Source organism: Haliotis cracherodii, unplaced genomic scaffold, assembly GCF_022045235.1.
Source record: "Haliotis cracherodii isolate W230 unplaced genomic scaffold, xgHalCrac1.p SCAF_15, whole genome shotgun sequence".
In the NCBI taxonomy this organism is placed as follows: Eukaryota; Metazoa; Mollusca; class Gastropoda; order Lepetellida; family Haliotidae; genus Haliotis; species Haliotis cracherodii.
This window is the reverse complement of record NW_027266270.1, coordinates 26910200-26923534: the sequence shown is the minus strand read 5'-3', so window position 1 is coordinate 26923534 and position 13335 is coordinate 26910200. Positions and strand designations below refer to the sequence as shown.

Here is a 13335-nt window from a genome sequence, read left to right as displayed (position 1 = left end):
TATGTTTCATTATTGTTTGGTTCCAATATTTTTAACAGTCGTGATGAAAGTTCACGTGCATGTTATGCCCGTGGAGCATGCTACCCTCGAGTATCTCTAAAAGAAGTATATCCAAGCGTTAAATTGCTTTCTTAAGCTCGGTTTTAAACAGTTATTCCAGGACATTGTGTGACCATGGCACGAAGGCGATTATCAAACGCCACAAGATGGCAAATAATCGGCATGCATAACGCAGGAATGTCTTGTAATGCCATTGGTCGGAATTTGGGGTATCATCACACTGTCGTAAGCCGTTTAGTTGAGAAACATGCTCAGACCGGTGATGTACATGACCGTCCCAGATCCGGAAGACCTCCTGTGACGACACATCGCGAAGACAGGGACCTTCTTCGTCTCATACACCGAGAACCTTTTTTAACAAGCACTCGTCTGAAACAGCTGTGGTTACCCAATCGTCGTTTCAGCACCAGAACCGTCAGGAACCGACTGAAAGCAGAAGGACTGAGGGCTAGACGAGTCATAAAGCGCCCCTTGTTGAGAGATCACCACAAAGCTTCTCGTTTAGCATTGTGTATTGCGCGACAGAACTGGAATCTGAAAACTTTGAGACGGATCCATTGGTGAGACGAAAGTCGTTTTCTGCTCCACGTCACTGATGGAAGAACGACAGTTTGGAGGCACTGGAACACGGCCTACACCCTTAGGAACATTAAACCGACTGTTGCATACGGCGGGGCCTCGGTATTGGTATTGTGGTGTATCTCTCATGATTGCAGGTTGGATTTGGTCACCATAAGGGGCAACTTAACAGAGGCTCAGTTCATCCGGGACGTTTTGAGGCCAGTCGCCGTTTATCATTTTGACAACCACCCTCCTGCTACTCGACCTCAGTACATGGATGACAATGCCAGGCCTCATCGTTCGCATGCAGTCGTGGATTACATGAGGGCCAATGGAATAACGACTCCATCCTGGCCAACAATGAGCCCAGATTTGAACCCCCTTGAAAATGTTTGGGATATTCTGGGGCAGTGCATACAGGTACGAGATCCGCCAGTTGGAAGGAGCATTGTATCAAGAGTGGTTGTTGTTGGCCCATCAACAGGTCCAACGTCTGACTGGAGGCATGAGACGTAGGGTGGAATGCGTCATCCGGGCACGTGGCGGTTGTACCCGCTACTGATCTGTTTCACGTGTCATGTCAAGTAGAGACTTTTTCACGTGAAACATCAAGAGTATCTCGTTTACTTAATCCTGCAGCTCCATACCTATTTTAAGTAATGTCTAAGGTCAAAAACAGTACCTGTGTTACCATGATGTTTTTGTCAGTAAATTTCAATCACAACTCACCAACATATTCTTTATTTGTTGTCAAATGTTTGTTCTATCGGATGACATTGGTATCTTCCAGCTCCTGTGGTCAGTCATCCCATGTCATGATTTTTGCCATTTGTCATGGTTCAATAATAGGAATGTGCTTAACATTTTTCTTTGTGTATAGTTTGACGGTCAAGGTGATCCCACAGGGGTTCTTTAGGTGATAAATCTGGTTCTTGTGCTGGCCAAGGCGAGGTGTTTCATGGGCCTGGGGTTGTCTTGTTGAAACAGGGTCTGTCATGTTCTGTTGCATGAAGGTAGTACAAGAGGGTAGAGAGACTGGTCAGTGTAATACTGTCCAGTGATGTTTCCCTCCAAAATCACAGGCCTATTTTGACTTGGCAACTGATGCTAAATTGACATTACTCATGATGCGACATTGACAGGGCTAATGAATGCCGCATTGACATGGCTACAGATGCCGCATTGACAGGGCTAATGATGCCGCATTGACTTAGCTACAGATGTCGCATTGACAGGGCATTTGTTGTTTAACGCCGCACCCAGCAATAGTTCAGCTATACGACGGCGGTCTGTAAGTCATCGAGTCTGGATCAGACAAGCAAGTGATTGATATCATAAGCATCGATTCACGCATTTGGGATCGATGACATGCATCAACCAAGTCAGCGAGCCTGAACACCCGACCCCGTTAGTCGCCTTTTACAACAAGCATGGGTTGCTTCACGGTATTTATCAAAACACTGTATAGTCGAGGATGATCATTAATGTGAACTTTGATTAATCTACTGCATTGGAACATTGGCCCAGAAACCACACTGAGTAGGGACCTTGTGACACGGGTCTGAGCAAGCTAACCAATGCTGTGCAGCGATACAGTACGTTATCTATACCATATAATGCGTTGCGTCGAGGCGTGTCCCTGTCGTTTTAACGTCAGATGAAGGCTCAATGAACTATGAAACACTAAACACTCTTCTCTCGTCAATCAACAATGAAGTCGATCGCTCTGCTCTTCATATATGTGACCATTGCCAAAGGTGAGATTTTCAAAATGTTCCAGTCAAGTTAGGCATCTTGAATCAATGACTAAGTTAGATCGGTGGTCGAAAGTAAGTAAGTATGTTGTAAAGCGATTTCTTTCGTTTGGGTGAAATGAAAACACAGGAAGATGAAAACATTAAAGATGCTCCTCTTTGTTTAACTGACTAGATTTGAATTTTGAATAATCAAATTAGCCAAGTGGGGACAAATAAATCATTCCATTTTCAATATCCTGAAATTTTGAAATTTTGAGGATTCGTTAACCAAAGGATTATACAATATATTGACCACATCGTTTCACGTATTGTTTAAAATGTCTGAACGTAACACATTTTAATAACTGATACTGATCAGTATTTTGAAAAGGGCATTGGTAACCCAGTCGTCGCAATGCGCTACACAGAGTTATGTGCCTTAGGTGTGATAGGATCCTATGATCTTATGTTCGAACCCCATATTCGCCAGATTATGATTCGGTTTGTCAGTGATATACCCAAGCTTGTGGGTTTCATCAAAGTTGTAGGCATATCAAACCTGCAGCAATGTCATGCCACACTCTTCGTAATAATAGTGAAATACGTCGTCAGACATAACTCAGTCATCACAACAGATCCACTATTCTGTCTGGTCACGTGTGTCTGACTGTATACACTGTAGGCATGTATGTCGACCACGGTGATCCCTACAAACCGGGCACGTTGGCAACTGGAAAACTCGTCATCACCAGCCTCGAAAGCCACAGTCCCCTCCACGCCGTCGTCTACTACCCTAGCGTCCCTGGGGACTATGGTGTCGTCTTCTTTATCCCGGGATTTGACGGCGTCATTCTCAGCGAATACTACTCTGACTGTCTCAGCTCTGTAGCTCTGCATGGGTAGGTGATGTTAAACACCACATTCCGTAACAGAGTATGGGTAGGTGATATCAAGTCTCTCAACACTGTACCCAAGCATGAGTGGGTGATATCAAGTATCTCAACACTGTACCTCAACATGGGTGGGTGATATCAAGTATCTCAACACTGTAGCCCAACATGGGTGGGTGATATCAAGTATCTCAACGCTGTACCTCAACGTGGGTGGGTGATATCAAGTATCTCAAGTATGTATGTAGCTGAGGATGTACAGGGGATATCAAGTATCTCAACTATGTACCTGAGGGTGTACAGGGGATATCAAGTATCTCAACTATGTACCTGAGGGTGTACAGGGGATATCAAGTATCTCAACTATGTAGTTGAGGGTGTACAGGGGATATCAAGTATCTCAACTATGTAGCTGAGGGTGTACAGGGGGTATCAAGTATCTCAACTATGTAGTTGAGGCTGTACAGGGGATATCAAGTATCTCAACTATGTACCTGAGGGTGTACAGGGGATATCAAGTATCACAACTATGTAGCTGAGGGTGTACAGGTGATATCAAGTATCTCAAGTATGTAGTTGAGGCTGTACAGGGGATATCAAGTATCTCAACTATGTACCTGAGGGTGTACAGGTGATATCAAGTATCTCAACTATGTAGCTGAGGGTGTACAGGGGATATCAAGTATCTCAAGTATGTATGTAGCTGAGGGTGTACAGGGGATATCAAGTATCTCAACTATGTAGCTTAGGGTGTACAGGTGATATCAAGTATCTCAACTATGTAGCTTAGGGTGTACAGGTGATATCAAGTATCTCAACTAAGTACCTGAGGGTGTACAGGTGATACCAAATATCTCAACTGTGAAGCTGTGGGTGTACAGGGGATGTCAAGTATCTCAACTATGTAGCTTAGGGTTTACAAGGGATGTCAAGTATCTCAACACAGAAACCCTAAATTGGTAGATGGTATTAAGTATTTCAGCTATGTGGCTCAATATGGGTAGGCGGTGTTAAGTCTCTCGACTCTGTAGCTGAGTATGCGTTGTTAATATTAAATATCTCAGCTATACCACATCGCTGACCCACGCGGAGCTAAACTTCCGAATGTAGTAATGTTAAATTGTCTGTAGATTCATCGTGGTCGGTAGTGACTACATCTGGCCTGCAAGTGATCACCCGGGTTACGACAAGATCAACGAGAAGCTGGGATTCATCACGGACAAGTACGTGGAGCAGTTCAACTGGGTAGGTGTCAGTCTGGGCTTTTTCTATCAATGTATAAGTGGTCCCATAACAGTCATACTGACATCCATATCAACAAGAATGGGTCTCACACTGTGCAGATCTTTACTCGTGTAAGGAATCGAACCCGGGTCTTCGGTGGAATGAGTAAACGCACTTCCGCTTGACTTATACATTCTAACAGTAATATCACAATGAACAAATTGACAGCGCGTACACTGACACCCGATGCCTGCTCATGCTTAATCTGCCTTGTGAAGATCCGGGTTGGAATTGGTCTTCAGCAACCCATGCTTGTTGTAAGAGGCGACTAACGGGATTGGGTGGTCAGGCTCGCTGACTTGGTTGATGCATGTCATCGTATCCCAACTGCTTAGATCGATGCTCATAATGTCAGTCACTGGATTGCTTGGTACCGACTTGATTACTTACAGACCGCCGTGCAATGTTGAAAAGTCATTGAACTTCAATCTGAATCTGCGGAAGCTCCACATGAACATGTCCTATATATATATCTCCAGATGAAGTCCAAACTACAGGGGTTGATCAAGGGCGTGGCACCGGGCGTGGCCAGCAAGTGGGAGCATGTTGCGCTTCTCAGTCATTCCGCCGGGGCGGACGCTTTGTTTAAGATGGCGGAGAGAAACCACACCCTTTTCCAGGTACCGCGTTCATAGAAACTAAACACCAATCGGATTACATAAAAAGCACCATGTCACCTTTGTCAGTTAAACAGAGGTTTGTCCGTACCATATCTGTGGTGTTGAGTTTCACCAAATTGGTAAATGGCTGCAACCTGCGTTACTCTGGGATTTCATCCCACATGAAATTGAATAACTGATAATAAGTGAAACACTGTTTACACCAACGGCATGTTTAGAAATGGTCTTCAGCATCCCATGCTTGTCGCATAGGTGACTAATGGTATCGGGTGATCAGGCTCGCTGACTTGGTTTTGATGCATGTCATCGTATCCCTGTTGCGTAGATCGATGCCAATGATATCAATCACAGGACTGTCTGGTTAAGACACGAATATTTACAGACTGCTGTTATATAGTTGGAATATTGCTGATTTCGGCGTTAAACAACAAAAACAAAAAACGTAACATATTAATAATATACACAAAGAAAAAAGTTAAGCACACCCTAATATATTTCATTATTATTTGATCCCAACATTTGTAATAGTCATGAAAGATATAATTACGGGAAAACTTATGTTTTTGCGAGATGATGTAATCAGTCATATGTGACGAAAGCTCACGTGCCATGAATGGTATGCCCGTGCAGCATGCGACCCTCGAGTATCTCTAAAAGCAGTATATCCAAGCGTTAAATCGGTTTTAAACAGTTATTCCATGACATTGTGTGACCATGAGCACGAAGGCGATTATCAAACGCCACAAGATGGCAAATAATCGGCATGCATAACGCAGGAATATCTTGTAATGCCATTGGTCGGAATTTGGGGTATCATCACACTGTCGTAAGCCGTTTAGTCGAGAAACATGCTCAGACCGGTGATGCACATGACCTTCCCAGATCCGGAAGACCTCCTGTGACGACACATCGCGAAGACAGGGACCTTCTTCGTCTCATACGCCGAGAACCTTTTACTCGTCTGAAACAGTTATGGTTGCCCAATCGTCGTTTCAGCACCAGAACCGTCAGGAACCGACAGAAAGCAGAAGGACTGAGGGCTTAACGAGTCAGAAACGTCCCTTGTTGAGAGATCACCACAAAGCTTCTCGTTTAGCTTTGTGAATTGCGCGACAGAAATGGAATCTGAGAACTTGGAGACGGATCCATTGGTCAGATGAAAGTCGCTTTCTGCTCCACGTCATCGATGGAAGAACGAGAGTTTGGAGGCACTGGAACACGGCCTACACCCCTAGGAACATTAAACCGACTGTTGCATACGGCGGGGCCTCGGTATTGGTATTGTGGTGTATCTCTCATGATTGCAGGTTGGATTTGGTCACCATAAGGAGCAACTGGGCCTAGTACATCCGGGACGCCGTTTCTCATTTTGACAACCACCCTCTTGCTGCTCGACCTTAATACATGGATGACAATGCCGGGCCTCATCGTTCGCATGCAGTCGTGGATTACATGAGGGCCAATGCAATAACGACTCCATCCTGGCCAGCAATGAGCCCAGATTTGAACCCCCTTGAAAATGTTTGGGATATTCTGGGGCAGTGCATACAGGCACGAGATCCTCCTGTACAAGATGCCAGTTGGAAGGAGCATTGTATCAAGAGTGGTTGTTGTTGGCCCATCAACAGATCCAACGTCTGACTGGAGGCATGAGACGTAGGGTGGAATGAATGCGTCACCCGGGCACGTGGCGGTTGTACCCGCTACTGATCTGTTTCACGTGTCATGTCAAGTAGAGACTTTAAGAAACATTTCCACGTGGAACATCAAACGTAACTCGTTTACTTAATCCTGCAGCTCCATACGTATTTTAGGTACTGTCTAAGGTCAAAAACAGTACCTGTGTTACCATGATGTTTTTGTCAGTAAATTTCAATCACAGCTCACCAATTTCTTTTTTATTTGTTGTCAAATGTTTGTTCTATCCGATGACATTGGTATCGCCCAGCTCCTGTGGTCAGTCATCCCATGCCATGATTTTTTGCCGTTCATCATGGTTCAGAAATAGGGGTGTGCTTAACATTTTTGTGTGTGTATAGTTATAATACGCTGATGTTAACCATTGTTTCAGAGTGTCGTCTTTTGGGAGCCCTTCAGTTTTCAGTTCAACACGCCGACCAACTTCTCCCTCCCCGCCCTCATCGTGGGGACGCAGCTGTCCACGAGGAGTTCGTCCGTCATCCCGTGCATCATCCCTGGTTTCGGCTTCGACCACTTCTACAGCATGTGGGGGGAACCGCCCAAAGTCCTCATGAACGTCGAGGTGATGTAGCTCAATGTCTTTCACTTTCCTAGGTGCTGCTGCTACTACTACTACAACATCTCCTACTACCATGCAGGGCCCCGCTCCACAAAGCGACCGTAGCGCTACGACTGTAGAATGTCTATATTATGAAAGTTACATCAGCTTCGCACTCAATCTCATTAAAAACCGATCTTAGTTCTCGCTACCGCTAATCAAAGCAATCTCATTAAATCAGATCTTAGTTCTCGCTACCGCTAATCAAAGATCTGAGAAGACCCCATTACGGGTCACGTCAGACCGACCTTGCGCGAACTTTGACCGACCAATGGAATGACTGACAAGAAGTCGGCATTAGCCAATCAGAAGGTAGCTTTCTCGTGCTTTACGGCGCTAATTTCAAATTAGCGACAATTCAAAAAATGTTTTGACAAATTCTCGAATAAAAATTTGAAACCTGAACCAATATATGGTCTAGATTGTATGGATTCAGTCGTTTCGTCCGTAACTATCGATTGGAATAACCCTTGTTAAAATTTTCGAGGTTGCATGATCAGAAATCACATTCCGACTGTCACTTTCATAATCTGGTAAGCGACGCTCTGATTTGTCGGGTGAAAGGTCGTTCTGACGTGACCCCTAATGGGATGTCCTCAGATCTTAGTTTCGCGGTAGCGAGAACTAAGATCTGATTTTAATGAGACTTATGGCAGCACATAAGGGTAGACAGGTGGTGGAGGCGTTGGCTTGTCATGCCGAAGGCCCGGGTCCGATGTGTGAAACAACACTTGGATAGTCCACGAAGAATGCAGGGGAGTCAGTGCTTGACGTAATAGTGAGTGAGTGATTGAATTGGCTTTTACGCCGCTTCATGCAATATTCCATAAACAAAATGGCGGGCGATACCGGAAGTGGACTTCACACATTGTACCCATGTGGGGAATCGAACCTGGGCCTTCGGCGTGACAAGCGAACGCTTTAACTTCCAGGCTACCCCACCGCCCCGCTTGTCGTAATAGTTGTCTATAATGATGAACGGGTGGATACAGGCCGGCATAGTGTGATAGTGTTTCTCGACGGCGTGGATCAATCACTTTATGCGTTTAGTGAATGGTTTTCGAGGCCCAGGTTCTATAGTTTAAGGCTACGGTATATAAAGCTGGAATACTACAAACCGCATCCATTCACTCATTCCCATGGAAATATAAACTGCCGCGCAAATGAAGGTACACACCCATGTTTGATGGTGGCAAAACATATAAACAAACAAGAAATGTTTATTCGATGTTGGTGTAACGGGTATGAAAAAAAATATTCAAATTTTGTAATTCCAAATTCTGTGGCATTTGAAGCATTGTGTCAATAGCACGGTGTCTATGTCATCTGATCACCAGTGATATTGGTCAGACAAGGAGAAACAGATTCTGTTCTGTTGTTTGTTGTGTTTTGGATCTCACGTTTGCAGTGTTTCTGCGACTGTTTTCAGCCTAGTAACGTGTTGATAACGTTTGTAATGTTTTTCAAGTGTATACTTTCTTTTGGCAGTTTAGTTACACTACTCTATTCTAGGCCTGAAAAAATATTCGTCTCTCATAATAAAATAAAAGCACCACGAAAATATTAAAGTGTTTGTTTCTTGCTTTTTTACAGAACTTTGGTCACTGTGACATCATGGATAATAGTTTTCGTTTGCGTAAGTGTGATAACGTGACCCAAACAGCGTGCCTGAAACCTGTAGATACGAGTTATCATATATGCAATGTATCAACATTGCTGTCGAGTGTATCAACCCACATGCACGTGCACAAGATTGGTATCGAGATTGAGATAATAAGATAGTGAGGTAAAATTGGGTTGTGCACGCGTGCCTGCCTGCGTGTGTGTGTGCCTGAGTGTGTGTGTGTGTGTGTGTATGTGTGCGCGAGCGTGCCTGTGTGTGTGTGCGCGTTCGTGCCTGAGTGTGTGAGCGCGCGCGCGCGTGCGTGCGTGCGTGCGTGCGTGCGTGTGTGTGTGTGTGTGTGTGTGTGTGTGCGTGTGTGTGTGTGTCTGCTTGTACTAGTCCAGATTAATGCCGCTTTCATGGTGCTAGCCCTCTGAGATACCAAGCCGCAGTTTAACATAAATACCCCACTCAGACACAGTATGCTGACACCGAGCCGACCTGTCCTTGTTTTATACCCTTATGCCTAGCGCCAGTCGGGTAACAACAAGTACCATCTTTTAACGTTTTTGGTATGAGGCGGTCGGGGATCGAACCGCCGACCTTCCACTCACCGGGGAAGTGCTTTATCAACTCGACCACGGAGGCGGTCTTGAGATAGTGAAACATGAAGGAAATGTCGGCTTCATGTATGTAACGCTGTGAGGAGGAGAAATTCGTTTTAAGAGATTCCATTATTGAAGGGTTAGGTATGAATTACGAGAATGGGGAATTAGTCGATATATAATATGGCTTAAATATTGCCGATGCGCCGTAAAACTTCAGAAATTCTTTAATGGGACTATTTCGTTTGGAGTGAGTGAGTATGGTTTTACGCCGCTTTTAGCAATATTCCAGCAATATCACGGCGGTGGACACCAGAAATGGGCTTCACACATTGTACCTATGTCGGGAATCGAACCCGGGTCGTCGGCGTGACGAGCAAACGCTTTAACCACAAGGCTACCCGACCGCCCCTATTTCGTTTGGAACGGTACTGTCCAGATGAACGGTGTTTCACTGCACCAAACAAAGACAAAACATCCTCTAATGTTGCTGTTTCTCCACAGTTTGCATCGATACCAAGACATGTGTGGGGGGTAACGCCTCTGCCATCCCCGCCTACCACCAGTTCGCACAGGGAGTAACCTCCGCCTTCCTCATCTCCACTCTACAGGGCTACACCCAGGACATCACCTACGTCATCGACCAAAATAAGATACCCCTTCCTCTTGTAGAGTTAAAATATAACATGTCAGCACCATCCAGTAAACACTGGCATTTATCACTGGACTAACACTATCAACAAATTGTTTTGTAAGTTATCAGCCTTTTTGTCTTGCAATCTGAGTGAAAAGGTTGACAAGGCAAATTTAACCATGAAGCCCTATGAACCAAATGAGATGAGGTGAAATGGGGGTTAAAAATAATTGCACATACATAGCAAGCACTTCTGATGTGACTATACTGAACAAAAAAGTTTGAGATCGTAATTATAATATTGATGTTTTAAAACTTTTGTGCTCAGTGTTCACTACAAAAAATACCCCCAAAATAATCATTATGCCTAACTTATTTTGTTCAGCTTAGTCCGGACTAATGTCGGTTTAAAAATGCTAGCCCAATGAGATATCATGTCGCAGTTTAACGTTGATAACCTCAGCCTCAGTATATTGACTCCGAGCCGACCAGTCCTTGTTTTAGCCCCCCTTAATGCCAAACAGGGTAACAACAAGTATCATCTTTAGCATCTTTCGGTATGATGCAGCGGGGACTGAACCGCCGACATTCCGCTCTCCTGGCAGACGCTGAACCAAATGAATATGTCACCATGTGTTTGAACTATCTTTGAAAACCAGCTGGGGAAATAGATCTGTTCCTGTTCAAATGTTTAGAAAATCCTTCCTGAAAAGTCCCAAACAGCAATGTTTCAGAGATCAAAGTCAAATATGTCTGTATATGAAACCTTCTCATACGTTTAAGTGGACACGGTGATCAAGTTGTCAAAGGCACCGCTATTAGCTGTGCAGAGTTGCCTCACTCAGGGTTACCAGAAACCTATCCGCATGTGTTCGAATCCTAAATTCACCCTGATAAGGTGTCCAGGCTAAAATAATCAAGCTGTTTCTCTCCACATTAACACAGTCTCTGCCGCCATCAGATTGAATCGTGTCCAGATTGGTGCTAAAATAATTCCTGTGTGTCTGCTTTAGTCAACGCAGTCAATACATTTCACTCTCTGTCCATTTATGTATATGTGAATGTGATTCCATAAGTTCATGTATATTATGACTTATATGTACGTGAATGAGTGTATATAATGTAACACTGTCGTGTAGTGTAGTGTGTATAGTGTATATTAACCACTTTATTGCTTGCATCCTGATAAAGGGTAACAATCAAAATATAACAATTAAAAAATAACTTAAGAGTTAGTATTCAAACACTTCACTGATTCATTGTCATTAAGTATACAATGTAACCTTGGATCCTCTTGGTCAATATATCAACCAACCCTTTATCATCTATGGCAGTATACACTGAACCGCAAAAAAACGTCAACATGGATAGATATATGAAAAAGCTTACTTGTCCAAACACTGTAAACATACTTTGAGACATGTTAAATAGATAAAACTTGGCAAAACTGATCATCAAGGTTGAAAAGTGTGAAATGTTCTTAAAGTGAAACACAACACTAGTCTCTGAGAAAATGGCATCACAAGTATCTCGTGTGTCCGCTATGTGCATTGATGACTGCCGTGCAACGTCGATACGTGGAATGGATGAGGGGGTTGATGAAGGCCATAGGCACTTGAGCCCACACTCTGGGGAACGCCTGACGCAGTTCAGCTGCAGTTGTCGGACTTGGTCAGACGTCATTCAGACGTCTTTGAATCTCGTCCTACGGGTGCTCAATTGGCTTTAAATCGGGGCTGTGGGCAGGCCACTGCATGGTTCTGATGCCATTCTGCTGGAGGAAGTCTCTTGTTGCTTTCGCAGTGTGGGCATGCTGCAACTTGTTGTTGCGGCGACGTGCCAAATGAGGTATGAAGTGTGGTCTCAAGACTTCATCAATGTACCGAGCTGCTGTGACACCATTGCCTCTCGCTAGACCGATGTTCTGGAAGACCACAGGGCCGACCCTCTGTGCAACCCCACTCCACGAGTCCCTCTCAATAACACAAGCATCCGAATAATGTTCCCCGCGGTGTCGCCAGACTTTCTCTTTGCCATCTGCTGTTGTGATACAATAACGGCTCTCATCTAAGAAGAGGACTCTTCTCCACTACTGGTGGCGCCAATGTTGGTGCTGTGTTGCCCACTGAAGACGGTCCCGGCGTCAGAGTGGGTCCTCGGTGTGGCCTGTGACAGTGGAGGTGTCTGCTCGACAATCGACGACGCATGGTGTCCACACTAATGTGTCGCTGGTGTGTCCCCATGGTCTGTCGAGCAGTTTCCGCAGCAGTAACAAAGCGACCTTGAAGATGCTGTCGCACAATCTGACGATCCTGACATCGGGTGGTGACCCTTGGTCTTCCACTACGTGGTCGGTCATCTGTAGTGTTGGTTGTCTGGTACCGTTGCTGGAGCCTGTATATGGTCCTTACGTGGACTTGAAATGCATTGGCTACTTGCCGGGCGCTTTGTCCAACTTGCAATCGTTCAAGGGCTTGGTGTCGCTGATTTCTTGTCAATCTTGGCATCTGATAGCAATTCAATAACGAATGAATGTTATCCGATCTGAGTGGATATTTTTGGGCAAGAAATGTGGGAACGCATGTGCATTTCAATTTGCACGGAACTCACGTGCATGTTACTATGACCGTTGCCGTGATGCGTTTGGGCGATCGGTTTTATTGTCATCTGCTTTGTTTTTTTATCCTCAAATTCAGTGAGTGAGTATGGTTTTACGCCCCTTTTAGCAATATTCCAGCAATATCACAGCGTATCATTGTACCCATGTCGGGAATCGAACCGGGGTCGTCGGCGTGACGAGCAAACGCTTTAACCACTAGGCTACCCAACCGCCCCTCATCCAATTCAGTTTTTCAGGAAAGGTAATGTTAAATTTTAGAAACTTAGACAAAAATCCCAGATATTTAAATGCAATGTTACTTCAGGTGACGTTTCTTTTGCGGTTCAGTATATATAAAATCTAACCTTGGATCATCTTCAAACAGTATATCATCTATTCTTGGATAATCTAAGCAGTTAATGATCTCATCTTGGATCATCTTAG

General features: G+C 44.5%; 1 protein-coding gene across 1 annotated transcript; it reads left to right on the top strand.

Moving 5' to 3' along the window:
- The first annotated feature begins 2332 nt into the window (after positions 1–2332).
- Positions 2333–10482, top strand: LOC139462005 (uncharacterized). Its single transcript, XM_071243500.1, has 7 exons — positions 2333–2378; positions 3040–3256; positions 4378–4492; positions 5011–5151; positions 7223–7414; positions 9044–9086; positions 10163–10482. The coding sequence occupies exons 1-7, from the start codon at positions 2333–2335 to the stop codon at positions 10387–10389; spliced, it is 981 nt and encodes a 326-aa protein (XP_071099601.1). The 3' UTR covers positions 10390–10482.
- The last annotated feature ends 2853 nt before the right edge of the window (positions 10483–13335 follow it).

What these genes read in the sequence shown, in the direction of transcription:
- LOC139462005 (XM_071243500.1), top strand. Translation starts at nt 2,333, where the DNA reads ATGAAGTCGATCGCTCTGCTCTTCATATATGTGACCATTGCCAAAG. An exon ending in ACGTGGAGCAGTTCAACTGG is followed by an intron (nt 4,493 to 5,010) that starts GTAGGTGTCAGT and finishes ATATATCTCCAG; the next exon opens with ATGAAGTCCAAACTACAGGG. An exon ending in GAAACCACACCCTTTTCCAG is followed by an intron (nt 5,152 to 7,222) that starts GTACCGCGTTCA and finishes CCATTGTTTCAG; the next exon opens with AGTGTCGTCTTTTGGGAGCC.